This window comes from Notothenia coriiceps, unplaced genomic scaffold (genome assembly GCF_000735185.1).
Source record: "Notothenia coriiceps isolate Sejong01 unplaced genomic scaffold, NC01 NC01_scaffold00020483, whole genome shotgun sequence".
Classification (NCBI taxonomy): Eukaryota; Metazoa; Chordata; class Actinopteri; order Perciformes; family Nototheniidae; genus Notothenia; species Notothenia coriiceps.
Window position 1 is genome coordinate 165,908 of NW_011353184.1, and position 15,696 is coordinate 181,603.

Here is a 15,696-nt window from a genome sequence, read left to right on the forward strand (position 1 = left end):
AATGTGAGCTATTGGATTTGTGTGTGTGTGTGTGTGTGTGTGTGTGTGTGTGTGTGTGTGTGTGTGTGTGTGTGTGTGTGTGTGTGTGTGTGTTGGAGAAGTCTGGGATTATCATTCTAATGGTGGAGAGTCGCAGGAGGACGCCCTTAACACAAAACCCCGTATCGATCTCCTGAATCTGTTTCTGCTAACTCACAGCTGCTACAGTTCTTCTGCTCAGGCTGCTCTGTAAACATGAGTTTATTTGCTTACTGACATAAGTTACAGGACAAATGTTGAAGCATATTGTCAAATTATTTACCTCTAAGTATAAGGGTAATCATTCTGTTTTACTTTGAAATGTTGACAGGAAATGCTTTTATTTTGAAGTGCAAGGAAGTATCCTGCTCTGTGTTTTTCCAGGTTAGTTGATCGATGAAATGAATACGAGTTGTGGAGTGCATGATTCCCAGTGTACTAGTGTTCTTGTTGTAAACTGCTGGAATAATATACAGTAAAATATTCAGTTTGGACTAGATCTGCTTTGTTCATTATTCAAAGTTTCCACAACATAACACATTCTTCTATTTTTTAAATATCCTTTTTTAAATGCAGTTGATTGACACCTGATTTAATACACAAAAAGACTGTTTGCTTTTAATTCATGTATTAAACTAAAATAGCATTTCTTAACTATACAACTACATATCATTTTGTATCCTTATTACTTTCTTAGGTCACATTGTGGTGTTGTCTTACATTATACACCTAAGTAAAAAACATCGTATTGATATTCATTTTATCTTGGATTTTGTTGCCTTACATTTGAAATTGAGGTAATCCAGAAGTAACAGAAAGTAATCAGATTACATTACTTTTGTTGTGACTCTTACTTTAGTGTGATTGTGATTTATGGTCATACTAGATTAGATTGCTGAATACATTTTTAAGGTAACCCTCCCAACCCTGCTGTAAGTACCGTGCTGACCTTCGAGGATGACTTGCACGAAGTCCTGTGCGGACATCTTTCCTTTCCTGGCGAAGCACTGGTACGCCCCCCCGTCGCTCTTGGACATGCCTTCCATGATGAGGCTCTCCCGGTTGAGCCCGGTGAAGCGCACGTTGTTTCCGGGGTAGATGATCTCCCCGTTGCGGTACCACGACAGCTCGTACTCGTCTGATCCGCTCACGCTGCAGGACAGAGACACCTTGCTACCCACGCTGCCTTTCACCTTCCGGGGGCTGACCACCGCCTTCAGGGGCTCTGGAAAAACAATGTGGCGTCTTTAAGTTAAGCAAAAATGCCAAACATTCCAAGTCAAAGTCAACTTTATTGTCAATCTTTCTATTTGTGTGTACAGACAGAGAGATCGAAAAACCGTTTCCCACAATCCCAAATACAAATATATATAAAAATATGTATATATGCTTACGTTTGATGTACAGGCGCCCCATGACCTCAGCGTTGCCGTAGCTGTTCCACACTTCGCAGACGTATGTCCCGGAGTCGCTGGGCTGCGTGCTCTCGATCAGCAGCCCGGTGATGGTCTGTCTGAAGCGGTTGTCGGGCTCCAGAGGGCTGTTGTCCTTCAGCCAGCGGTATTTGGGCGTTGGGTAGCCCGAGGCCTTACAGGGCAGCTCCACCCGGTGATTGATCGTCACCTCTCTGTGGTCAAAGCCATCCAGGATGCCCGGCTCAGCATTGGTGGGGTCTGGGAGTTAATAATACAGCTTTATTTATATAGCACTTTTCATACAACACGTGCAGCTGAAAGTGCTTTACAAAATGACACATCACTAGGTAAAAACAAACAACAAGAAATTCCCCTCAGATTATTTGTTAAGAACTTTAAAAAGGTACATGCAGCAAAATATAAAATGTTATCAGATAGACACAAGGAGGTCAAATGTATGATAATAAAAAATTCAATACATTTCTCTCTGACAGATAAGACACAAGACAACTGAGTCGATTTAACAATATAAAATGTATAATATAAAACCCCATAAAACAAGTGAACATATAGGTACAACAGAAATAACAGCTATAAAATAAATAAAACAATCTAAAGGTAGGTAAATAATAAAGACTAAAAGAACATTTAAAGTGGGGGGTCGCTAATAAAAAGCCAATCTAAAAAGATGTGTCTTTAACTGGTGTTTAAAAATGTCCACTGAGTTGAGAGAGAGTTTAGGGTTAATAAAGTCGGATGAGCCCAAAAACGCAGAACTGACTTAGCACTTCCTGTTCCATCGTCTTAAAGTCAAGGGTTTCTTTAATGAATTGTTAACATCTATGTGAGGAGAATCTATGGCATTATCTACAGTAAGATTTCAATACTGTTCTCCTGTGTGTTATTGCATTCAAACAGATCCCAGTCTGAATGCAGTCCTGACCTGACACGATGAGACGGGCGCTGTTGCTCTGGCGCGTCTCGCCGGTGTAGCGGTGGCGGGTCGTGCAGCGGTAGTTATTCAGCCCATCCTCAGGCAGGACGTCCAGAATATACAAGGCTCCTGTGGAGGTGATGAGATATCTTTGCCCTGGGAAAGACAAAAGCAGAGCGAGAGGAAACACATGAGGCAGCAGTCGTGTGATTGTAATGTAGGATCAAAACAACTTTTTACTTTATAAAGCATTTATCCCAACAGAGGGATCTCTTTCTCCACAGGGTGTTCAGTCTCACAGCGCACAAAGCCTTTAGAAGTTATTTTATATTTCTACATGAGATGGTTGTGGGGAAGCACGCACCCTTCTACACTCTGTATGTCTGGCTGCAAAGGTCTTGTGGGATGTAGTTGGAGATACACTCTCTGAGATCTAGAACATGGAAGTCCAGCTACATGCTCGCTGGTCATCCCGCCCAATTCTAGCATTGATTTTTCAACCAAACAAATTATTCTCATGAACTGAACAATCAACTTAAAGAGTGAGACTGACACGTTTAGAGCAGCTAGCCTCACCAACGTTTGTTGCGCTAATGACTGTAAATGATTGTGTTGAAATCACCCAGAGAAGAGGGATCCATGAATTGCATAATTGCACAAACTGTCCTTGTTGTAATCCTATAAATGTCTGCCCTCTAACAGCCTCTATTGTTTCGTCTCTTGCCGTTGTGGTAACCTCAGTGGCGCCAATGCCTGGTGCACAGAGCCGATCCCTCTGTGGCTGTCACTGCCACTTCACTATGTGGGGTAATATTATGTTAATGCTGCAGATCAAACCAGGCTGATTGGGGTTGTCAACATCCATAAGGAGAGAAACCTTCCTCTCCACCATCACATGAATGCCCACAGTCCCAAGGGAGCAGATTGATGTCAAAACTGATCGAAAAAGCAATTTACAGGAGATTGTCTTCACTGCAGTGGTGGGCACGCTAAGACAGAGGAAGCTTAAGAAGGCATGAGGACGGAGAACCTGTAACTGATAACTCTGAGGGCGTCCAGGAGGAAAACACTGAACAGGTTCAGAACCAGAGTCAGGTGTATTGCTGTGTTCATTTTCACATACAAGGAACTTGCTTGTTTATGCATCACACAGAAAACACATTAAGAAAAACGTAAGATGCCCCCCTGCCTGAAACGCCTCAATTGGACTCCTCTGTTTTCTTCCGGAACGTAATGACATCACTATGTAACACTTGCGCTTCTATTGGCTAGCGCTCCAACACATTGTATGTGATAGGATAAGGGGCGTGACATCTCTGAGCGGTTGACCAATCACACCAGAGCCGGCCAGCTAACCAATCAGAGCAGACTGGGCTCTGGTTTCAGACAGAGGGTGAAAAGAGGTGCTGCAGCACAGAGGCAGTATGAGAAAAATAAAGAGCTTTTTGAACATTAAAGCATGGAGACATGTCACAGTACGGACACAAAATACTAATATTACTTTCACTTTTGGTACTTAAAGTATATTTTAGGTATTACTTGTACATAACAGTATTGCTACCATTACTTTACCTTTGCCTGAAAGCAGTCATGTCAGAGATGTATCCAAAACTAGAAGAACAAAGGAATGATGTGTGGGAGCTGAAGCAGATTAACACCAGCTAATTTATTTAATCTGAATATGGGGAGCTGAGAGTTTTTCTCTTAAAAAGGCATGTACTGTACAGTGAGATATGATTTTTAGATTTATGATAAAATCAGAATAGAAAATTTGCCAACATTTTCTGCATTTTGAATGTGTGCTTCTTTCTGTTAAACTGGTGCAGAATATTTATTGTCTTGTGTTTTTTCTCAAAATGGCCTCTCAAATTGACATCTCAAGATCTTATGAAAAATGCATGGACGAGCAGGTGCAGAGGTTTCTTTCTTCTCTGTGTGGGTTAACAAATTAGACGCCACATGCCTCAGGTCACATAACATCATCCCCGATAGATCAGAGAGCAAACAACTGCTATAACTGCTTTAAAAAGAGTTTCCTCTGCATTTCATCCTGCAGTGTTTCAATTACCACACAGCATAACTGCACCATCCAAACCAATTAGCTGAACAAATATTAATGAGAAAAAACCTAAATGTAATTTCAAACATTAGCTTCTACACCACAGCTACATGTTTTAATATTACCACTTGAGACTAATATGGAAGCAAAGCATGCTTAATATGCTTAAACTCTGCATGCATTTTTGGATGTTTATACATGCAAAGGAAAATCAACCTTGTGGGGTTAAGCAAACGGGAGAGGGGGGATCGAGGGTGGGGGGATATGGAGAGAGGGCGGGAGGAGAAAAATTGTACAGCTATTGTAAGCATTGACCTAGATAGAACCGACAACAGATTCCACGGATTTGGTGTCCTGAAGGGGTTTCACTGGTTTACATACAGGGCTGTGAGATGGGCAACCAGCAATCTATAAAGAGAGGGTGTGTGTGTGTGTGTGTGTGTGTGTGTGTGTGTGTGTGTGTGTGTGTGTGTGTGTGTGTGTGTGCCGGCAGCCATGCATGCATGCCAGTGTGCGAGACAATTGGAAGGAGGAAGAGGTTGCCAGATGCAGAAACAGTTTTTAATCATTGCTTAATTATGTATCCCTGGTTCTGTATGTTTGCGCACAGAAAAGAGAGATTATTCTTTATTTTGTTTATTTTTCACATTTCAGTGTTGGATATGAATGCTTGTTATTTTGTACATTTGGATCCAAACCACTATATATAGACCAGAAATGGCTGAAAAAGGTAAAAACCCAGAAAAAGCACAAATGACCAAGCAGCCACAACAACTAAAATCCTCCAAAGCTGTCAACATGTTTTATTGTAAATGTTTAATCTCGTGGCTGCACTGTAGAAATGTTTTCGTTGTTTCAACGGGGAAAAAAACAGCAGCTCTGGTTGCCAACATAATTCTGTATAAACTCCATGACTTCAGACAACAAAGTGTTTATTTTACTCTCTATAACTGTTATAATTTAACCAAAAATCCGGTAAACATAGCAGTGTGAGCAGAACCCGAAAAAATACATTAGAGAAATAGCTTTCCAATGAATAGCACCATATCTGAAAAAGGTAAAAACCTTTTAAACAAAATATTACGAAGCAGCAACAACAACAAAAATCCTCCAAAGCTGTTGACATGTGATATTGCAAATGTCTTATTTTGCGTCTGCACTGTAGAAATATGATCTTACTTTCTGCGTAAACAAATGCTGCCCTTGGTTGCCAAATCCTCCAAAGCTATGTATTCTACGTATTCATTTCAAGCTCTAAAAGTGTTTTAATTTACCCCCAAAAAAAATTTGAGCCAGTAAATATAACCGTGTGAGATCAGACCACTATAAATATATTACCAATAAATAACACCATATCTGTAAAAGGTAAAAACCCTTTGAAACACATCATAGAAAACAAAGCAACAACAACAACAACAACAAAGAATCCTCTAAAGCTGTCCACTCTCCTCTCTCTCCTCCCTTCCTGCTTCTCCATTTTGATTCTGTACTGGTCCTCTGAAATCTCACTGTGGAATCCATCTTGAGTGAGACAAAATGGTATTTCACTCCAGCCGCTGTGAGCTGCTGCTGCAATTTTCTCCTCAAGCACCTCCATGCTCCTGCGATGCCTTTTAAGACGTCAGCGCTCTGGTTATTGTGTTATGACAGAATGAAGTGCAGACAGAGCGGACGCTCCAGTCAGGGAGGGGATTCAAAACGGATTGAATTGTGTTTTATTGTATTTTTTCTCCGCGACCCGCTCCCTTTAATTCCACTGCTTTGTCTTTGACTCGCTTCAGCATTCAGGTGTTAGTCCCTACTCCAACGCCAATGTATCAAGTAAGAAACCGCCGTGTCGGAAAAACACTACAATCTAAGAATCAAAGTAACTGTACAAATATATTAGTTACAATGAAACGTTATCTAATCTCACTTCTGGATTACCTCATTATGAAAAGCAACGCGAATAAACACAATAAAAGAAAAAAATCAGTAAGATGATCTTTACTTAAAGAGGCCTTATTCAGATGTTCTCTTCCCTGTAGTGTGTTCTATAGGTCTGTGTGCATGTAAATGGTCTGCAAAGGCTCAAATCCCTGTGTTTACTTCCTGGGCATAGTGACATCACTATGTATGAGGCTCAGAGACGGTACAACTCCAAGCGGTTGACCAATCACAACAGAGCTGGCCAGCTAACCTATCAGAGCAGACTGGGCTCTGGTTTCAGACAGAGGGTGAAAAGAGGTGCTGCAGCACAGAGGCAGTATGAGAAAAGTAAAGAGCTTTTTGAACAAGGAAACATGTAGACACACAAAATACTAATATGCCATGGGTTTTTTTTGTTTTTTTTTACCTAGGCAGCCGACATATAACTACAATTAATGACTTGTTTCATTCCTCGTTTGTTTTTAGGAACACCAGATACCCATATGACTGGGCTCTGGTTTCAGACAGAGGGTGAAAAGAGGTGCTGCAGCGCAGAGGCAGTATGAGACAAATAAAGAGCTTATTGAACATTAAAGTATTGAAACATGTCACACTAAAATTCAGGCAGTACGTTTACCATATATTGATGTTTATTTTCAAATGTATTGTAACATTGTAATCCTGCTAGTGTCTGGTAGTGTGGTGCAGCGTAGTGCATTAACTGCTGTGGATTAATTAAGGAAGTAATTGAGGCCTCAGTCCCCAGGTGCATTCAATATCCTCTGGACGGAGATTTCTGTGTTATTGTCAGAAAGTGGAGCCTCTCTTCTCTCCATTCATTCACAGGCACTGCTACTGTAAAGTGAAAAAGGGCTCCACTCCACCACACACACTTTATCTAATCATCCCCACTTTGCCCGAGACAGAATCTAATGCGAGCGGCGGGCTCTCACTCTCAGCAGGCTAAATAAGCCTCGACGTACAGATGAGCTAGTGTCACAGCGTCCTCGCTGCCAACGCGCTCTGAAGTCGCTGTGATTTTAAACTAGAGCCGAGCTCAGAGTGAAATAGTTATAAACCGCCAATGTGTTTATTCCAATTGCACATGCAAAAGAAACAGCTGGAGGCGATAAGACAGCAAGTGGTTCATATTTGTGGGATAATATGATAAATAAACCAGATTTTTAGCATCTGTAGCAACTAAAAAAAAAAGACTGGCGTGATGAATCTAAAAATGGTTCAAAGTGTAAAAAGAATACAGAATAATTATGAGGCCATATGATTGGCTCAATGAGGCCTTTACGCAAACATTTAGCAAAAACAAAAACGTCTTGCTTATACTTCTTGCTCCAATCATGCTATTGCTCTTATCATTGCTGACATATTTCTAATTTGGATTCATTCGCCCCGCCCCCTGGAAGTCAGCTATTTAAAACAATACGTGTTTTTCATTATATTTGCCAAACTTTTACAATATCCTCCTTTAAAGTTTGGATGGCATATCGGCAACGGTAAATGTGATTCTATAACGCAAAATAATAGTCAGTAGCTGGAATGATGAGGTCGTAGGACAACGGAGAGCACGCCATGTTAACGACACGATTTCTGAAAGGCAACCCCTTGATTGTAGCAAGTGTATGTGAGTAGTGAGGAATACTTTGACACTATGATGTAAATGCTCACGTTGTCTTTAGACAAAAGACGAGATATTGCAATGTATGTTTCTTTAAAGTTGTGTCATTCTGTACATATTCCACAAAGTCTGGATTACTGATGCTCAAATATTACTTTGCCATTGAAAATGCCATCAAAAGTAACTTTGTGCCGGTTGGGCATTTAGAAATACTAGCAGCAAATCAGACTGATTTTATGTCATAGAAATCAGTTATTCTAAAATAAAAGACAAGTTACAAATGTAAGGCTAGACTGATGTATGAGAGTACAGTTTGAGTGTGATAGGATGCTTAGTACAGAGAGTCATCTTTGTAAAAAAGGTAAGCTGGTGAGTCAGAGTTGTTGTTTGAGGAGGGGGATGAGTCAGACAGAGAGGAGGGACCCACTTCCTGTCAGGTCAGCAGAGACAGAGATGATGAATGGGCGTCTGAATGTTGCTCGGTCTGTGTGGGAACTTCTCTGGCCCACTTCAACTCTCATGAGGCTCTTCAGACATTAAATTAAAATTAAAAACAGCTGTCTATCATGGGCACACTGTGCCACATATCAGCATTTTTAGCTTAGATATTACTCGAAGGGGTAGTTCATACCAAAATTAAAAATACAAATGCTTCATCTTACAGTTCATGTATTGGTATTTATCTATTGTTTATAAATTAGCATTGAGTTGCAGAGTTTGGAACTTTCCAGCCGTAGAGAAGACTGCCTTCTCTTGAATATGTTGAGCTTAATGGAGCCAGACTTTAAGAAAAAACTCTACAGCCATGTGTCTTTCTAGAAAGTATGACCCGGTTACTCCGGATAACTTGCATACCTTGTTGTGAGGAGTTTCATGTAGAGTAGGAACTATTCTCTTTCTTCCAAACTACACCTGCTAACCGCAGAAGGAAGCACGCATCTACACGAGATTTACTGTTTTCATCTTTGCAGAAAGAGGGGATACATACGATCATAAAGGACTATATGAACATAAGAGAGGAAACTCCGGTGTGGGGATCTCAGAGGAAGGAATGATTTGTTCTAATGTCTGCCTGCTCAGAGTCGGAGGTTCGATGCATCGTGATACAGGGCGCGGGAGTCAAGACGCAGGATAAAAGCTTTAATCTGAGCTGATTGAGGTCACATCGCAAGACTGACCTCTCTACTGCAGAGCTCCTCAGGGCTTCACGGCTGCATGCAGAGAAACTCAAATGAGTACAATTGGATAGACCATTGTGAAGACCAAACCATGAAATACTAACTGTCCGGCTGCCTCGTTAGATACCATATATGATCAACAGCCATTGTTCTGTCTTCCCTATGACTCATATGCACACACAAACTAGAGTGGGGTAGGAATGAGTCCTAATACCTGGGAATGACTCAGCGTTTTACCACTTCCTGCTTCCTTATCTGGAAGTCAATGGTTTTCTTTGGTTTGGTTATTAGCATGAAATAAGGTCTGAAGAGATTTTAACGTTTTGATCTACGACATGAAATACGTCAGTAAATACCCCACTGGTGAATAAAAAAACGGCGGTTACTGACAAGTGTCTAAATGAGACGACTAAACCTCATCCGTCCCTACATTAGCCAACTTTAGCTTGTCGGTTGAAACGTGAAGTCATGTGTCTAGCATTAGATATCAACTTCCCATGATTGCATATACGCTTCAAAACTCACAAGGTGGTGCTAAAAAGTTCCAGTTCCTTTTTGATTCTGTTTCTGTTTAATTAATGAAGTGTATGTAGGAATACACAGCATGTCATTGTTATGTGGTATTTATTAATGTTATTTGTTATCCTTTGGACTTTTACAGTTTCACTCCGCCCCTTTTAAAGAACCATACAGTACAGTAGGTCAGGTCCTGTCGGTACAGTTGAAGAAAATATCTCAGACTGAACTAAGACTAAACCTAGCCGTGTACTGCAGGTGTCCTATTGAGGTACTGCACAGAGCAAACCCTCGGGTCAATGCAGACACTGAGGCTGTCTGTTGAATCCATTTAATTAACATGATGACTCTGAAATCAATAAGAGACATGCTAATGGTCAAATTGCTGCAACACACATTAAATCAGTGGATACAACCCTCTCTGATGCCTCTGTGCAGTAACAACATGATAAATAACACCCAGAGAAACTAACCGCTTGTGAAACTAACTTTAAACCCAACAAAGAAGTAACTTTTGTTTTGGTGATATGAAATGAATGAAAGAAAGTTAACCTTGAGCTGTGGGGTTCATATGCCATATGATGATGTGTTACCTATTTGCATTTTCTTTTGGTAGATAAGGTAAGCGTACTCCGAAATGTAGTCAATGAAATAGTACTCAGAATTCAGAATTCATCGTCTTTTTATCAAAACTGCAGTATCGACTACAGCAATATCCAAAGCAGAGAGGAAGAAGAAGTAGAAGTAGAACAAGAAGAGGTGAAACAGCATTCACACAAATGCTAGCTAATGCTATCAAAACCAGGTCAAATGCAAAAGCCTTCAGCACCTGTAAAAGTCACCTATACAAATGCCTTTCTCTCAATGCAGCTGCTGCGTGAATAGAGTTAGATGACAGAGCGGCCATTGAAGCCTCAGTGAAGAAAGCATCCTTGGTTCAGAGAAAGTGTCGGCATCAGAGACTCTCTGTCTCTTATTCAGCCTCAAAAAACACTGTGTTCCTGTTTGGCTCATTCTACTTCCTCTCCTGCTCCGTCTCCCTCTCTGTCTCCCCCTCTCTGTGTCCTGAATGCTAATACAGAGTGTCAGAACACTGCAATGAAATCCTGCAGTGTCATCCAGTAAACACATCGCTTTACCTGGACGTTGACCCCAAAACTATATATCATCGTTGTTTAACATTATGTGCTATGCTTTAAAATCCGGTTATTACACAGCTTAGTTGAATATCCGATTCTGATAGGGAGTAAACATTAAAGGGAACAGTAGAAGTAGACAGACAGGAACTAAACACTTAAGGGAACAACAGAAGTAGACAGACAGGAACTAAACACTTAAGGGAACAACAGAAGTAGACAGACAAGAAATACACACTTAAGGGAACAGCAGAAGAAGACAGACAGGAAATAAACACAAAAGGGTAGAACAGAAGAAGAAGGACAGAAAGTAAACACTAAAGGGAACAGCAGAAGAAGAAGTACAGAAAGTAAACACTAAAGGGAACAGCAGAAGAAGACCGATAGAAAGTAAACACTAACGGGAACGACAGAAGAAGACCAACAGGAAGTAAACACTTAAGGGAACAACAGAAGACGACAGACAGGAAATAAACACAAAAGGGAAGAACAGAAGAAGACAGACAGGAAGTAAACACTTAAGGGAACAGCAGAAGAAGGCCGACAGGAACTAAACACTTAAGGGAACAGCAGAAGATGACATACAGGAAGTAAACACAAAAGGAAATAACAGAAGAAGAAGGACGGAAAGTAAACACTAAAGGGAACAGCAGAAGAAGACCGACAGAAAGTAAACACTTAAGGGAACAACAGAAGACGACAGACAGGAAGTAAACAGAAAAGAGAAAAAAAACAATAATATGCTAGAGTCTAGAGACCAATGTAAAGATATGCAGGGACGTTATGCATATAGTAAAACTGCTGCTATTGAAGGCTCTTTGGATGAATAGGAGAGAATAGGAGGATGTTAATGTCCTAAAAATAAACGTGTGTGTATGAAATGTGTGTTTGAATCTGCAAGTTAATTTATCTAATGACTAAGAGTCACTGGAGCATCATCAACGAATGGTGCATTTAAGTATAATGATGTGTATTTTCATTGCTTTGCACCGCTGGTATCGCATCTAAAAATCAAACCCCAGTAAAGGCCACTCAACCATAATCTGTTCAAATAACACTGAGATGTCATGCAGTCAGGTACTTAATTATATGGAGGTATTTTCAAACAGATCTGAAAAAAGGCAGCCTGAGTGAAATGCAGTGACTGCCAGTGTAACATCGCCATCGCTTTAAATTAAAGATGGGCTTTATCATAAATAATGTGTGTGTTGTAATCCATGCAAAAAATGTCCAACTGCCATGAGATGAAGAATTCATATTTAATAAACAACAGAGGAGGGGAAAGATGTCACCCTTAATAAATCACGTGACCCTGAAGTACGACCTCGCTCCTGGTACGGGTCAGAAAGCAAGTCAATGGTGAGATACCCAAACTGATTTCATGTAAACAAAGGCATAAAGAAACGACAAGAGAAAATACATCTTAGTCATGAATTGACTTCAATCTGATAAAGAAAATGATAGTGTCGTTCTTGACAGAAAATGTCTATTATTTCCCAGCAAAAAAACTTATTTCCTTAAACAGCCTGTGAGGCAACTAAATATAATCAAATAAAAAGTATTCCCCTTTCAAATACTCTAATCCTCATTTGTTATCACCTAAAAATACATAATGTAAAGTAAAAAAGAATTGGGTATTGCTGTTATAGATTTTCCATTTAAGATTTTTTAAAAGTTAGAATTTACGTATTTATAGTTTTGTTTATATTTTCATACATTATCAAACACATTTTAAAGTAATTTCATTATGAAATGAGCAGGGCGGGGAAGATTACTTTGAAAATGTATTCTGTGTCATGATGGTGTAATCCCGTTACATGTAACCCATTACTCCCCAACCCCGAAAAAACCCAGCAGTGTGCTACAGCGGCAGAGCTGAAGAAGAGCAGCTCTGAACCTGAGTGAAGGTTTATGTCTCGGCGGGAGAGCACCCTCGTACAAGAGCCCGTGAGAGAGGATTAATTTTACATTAATATATAGTAGCTTGCTGAGCTTGGCTCCAGGCACGCACACACACACCCACACACGCACAAAACTGCTGAAAAGGAGAGTCAGGTCTCCAAGGTTAGCGAGTCTGGGGGTTGTTGATGTCTTTGATGAGGTTAGCAATCCAGTAATCTCTGCTGAAGCCCAGAGCCATTAAACAGCATGTTGCTAAGCAGGTCTGCGCATTCAAAAATGTCGGGACAGCAGCAGCAAAACAACAACACGATTTAAAAGTGATTTTTCAGTGAAGCTGCAGGAGGGACGTGAAACTGATCACAGAGACACAAACCAGGTTCGGGGAAGGAATGCCATAAATAACCAGTGTGTTTCATCTGCTTCCACATTTTTGTTTCTTTTACATTTTTGAAAGCGTAAAAGCATTTGAAAAGATTCCAAAAAAATACAAAATGACGTTGTTATATGTCGACTGACTATATATATAAATATATATGTAATTCAATTCCAGTTTGATTGTGATTGCCAAGAGGGAACGTCTGTATGTCCGTTAAGCTTAGCATATAATCATCATTTTTGCACTTCCGTATCATAAACGTGTTTTTGCCAAAGGGATTATTTTCTGAAATATATCGAAATCCAATTGAAAAAACGCATTGCTTTTTGGCGAGGGAGCCCTTGTGGTGCTTACTTCTGGGCACGGCCTAAACAAAAATACTGTGCTCTCTTTTCCTGCTACTGTTGCTTTCAGAAAGTTTCCCCACTCTGACCTTCAGACACTGCCATGTCCAACAGCACTCCATTAGGAAAGTAGCCTCAGCAGTATTTCTTATTTATATTGGACTAAAGATGCTGAAGGTCTTTCATAATTCATATACGGCTCCTGGTCACTCTATAGAGAGAACACAATGCTGGCTTTCAAAAGGACAAAACACTCCTATTGCTCTACCTGTGTTGCTGCTAACATGTAGTGAACATAAAAGAGAGAAAATATATCAGGTCGCATTGCACCAACTTTATTGCAATGCTTTGTCTCCATCATCTTGCTTCACACAGCCAAATGGCCAGCTAACTGATCTAATCATTTACTTAGCATTACAATCTACTCAAATTAAAAACATAAAAAATAAAAACATGTCTCTAACCCCACAGCGGGAGAAACTGTTGTCAACTGTGTTTGACTATGTCTGGAAAACTATACTCACAGATGGATAGTAAAATGAGTAATTAAATCTATTTTAACCAGAGAGGATGTTGGCTTTGGGCTACTCAGCTGTGCGTGTGTGTGTGTGTGTGTGTGTGTGTGTGTGTGTGTGTGTGTGTGTGTGTGTGTGTGTGTGTGTGTGTGCGCGTGTGTGTGTGTGTGTGTGTCTTGTGCGCGTGTGTGTGTGTGTGTGTGTGCGTGTGTTTAGTGTGTATGCAACATGTGTAGCAGTCTGCCATCATAACCTAATTATTGCAGCAGCTTAACAACAGCAATTAGCACATTTCCATCAGACGACACTAATTTGTGAATTCCATTCCAGCGCCATTCAGGCCCAACACGCTGAGAGAGAGGGGGGGGCTTAATTCACTGTTGAGCTACTGGCAATGCTAAATCCATATCTATAGAGCTGTGAAAATTGCTTATGGTAATTGCAGTTATTGTAAAACTAGGCTGAAGCTTTAATGACATTTGAAATTTTAATAATTTGTGTTTTGTATAGTCTACATTTATTGGCTTCCCCCCCTTGAGGGGACCCAGTGTTTCCTCATCTGACTTCCCAACAAAACGGCTCTCTCCAGAAGATAAATTGAATTGTTCCATTAAACAATGATTTCCTCTCACTGTGGGAAGAGCAGGACTCTTATTTCAGCAATATGCATGCCCCTAGGTGTATAGCTGTGTGGTGTTGTACTTTTGATGCTACATTTATAATGACCATAATTATAAATTAACTAAATAAAATACAAATGTCCGATTCAGAAATGCTCACAATTAAAGCTACAACCTGCATAAACCACAACCAGCAGATATAATATACAAAACCTCACACAGCATTGCCCTAAATTACCTTTTTCTAACACATTCAGTAGTTACGGAGCAACGTTAGCATACATTCTGGCATACATTCTGGTTACCTGACTAATATTTGTCCAGTATTCGATCTGCTTTGAGCTCTGTTTTTGGTCTTCACCAATCAGTATGCTAACCATTTGGACAAGTTACATAGAGTGGGGAGTGAACCAAACCATTAAAGTAAACCACAAAGATAAGCTGAAAGATAATATATCGTTATCACACATTAGCCATTGTTAATATCACCCTATATTACCATATTTTACACATTCTGTAATTTCAGCATCACTAGAATACATTTGAAGTTGTGTTCTGGTCACCTGACACATACTGTATATGTCCAGTATTCAATCTGCTTTTTGCTCTGTTTTGTCTCAACTAACTCATAAAAGGGAAATATCTGGCTCTCTAGCCCACTCAATATACACTAAAATATACAAAGATATGACATTAATCGTGGTTTGGACCCTCCCTCAAATACAAGTCACATTATAAGAGAGTAAACTGAACTAACCAACTAAGAGAACGTCTTAAATTAATCTGCATTTTGGATTACAGACATCTCAACACCTACATTACTGTCCCCGAGAAATAAACTAGCAGTTTGATGTATTGCTGATGAAAGTACACACCCAGTCTTAACCTCTACGTATTGTTTGTACTTGAGAAAGTTTTAAGAAGTCCTTTTAGCATTCTTCCGTTACCCTTTATGACTATAGCAGTGTTTTTGAAGACGTTCCTCCTGAGGATGCATCAGTCAGAAAGTATTAAAGGTGTACGGCTCCAGAAGTTTTTATTCATACAACCGCCTCTGAATAACAGCCTCGCTCCCTCCTTCCTCAGCCCCCTCATTTTCCCATCTCCCCTGCCTTCCTCTACCCTCTCACCCCCCCCCCCCC

At 40.2% G+C, this 15,696-nt stretch overlaps 1 protein-coding gene across 1 annotated transcript in view; it reads right to left on the reverse strand.

Annotated features, from left to right (window-relative positions):
* Window positions 1–15,696, reverse strand: part of LOC104952776 (Down syndrome cell adhesion molecule-like) — a 107,770-nt gene that overhangs the window by 26,897 nt on the left and 65,177 nt on the right. The window contains exons 4-6 of the mRNA XM_010779651.1: window positions 2,377–2,523; window positions 1,413–1,691; window positions 968–1,243 (exon numbers count right to left, since the gene is read on the reverse strand). Of these exons, the coding sequence (XP_010777953.1) occupies window positions 968–1,243; window positions 1,413–1,691; window positions 2,377–2,523 (702 nt within the window). The remainder of the gene's footprint in view (window positions 1–967; window positions 1,244–1,412; window positions 1,692–2,376; window positions 2,524–15,696) is intronic.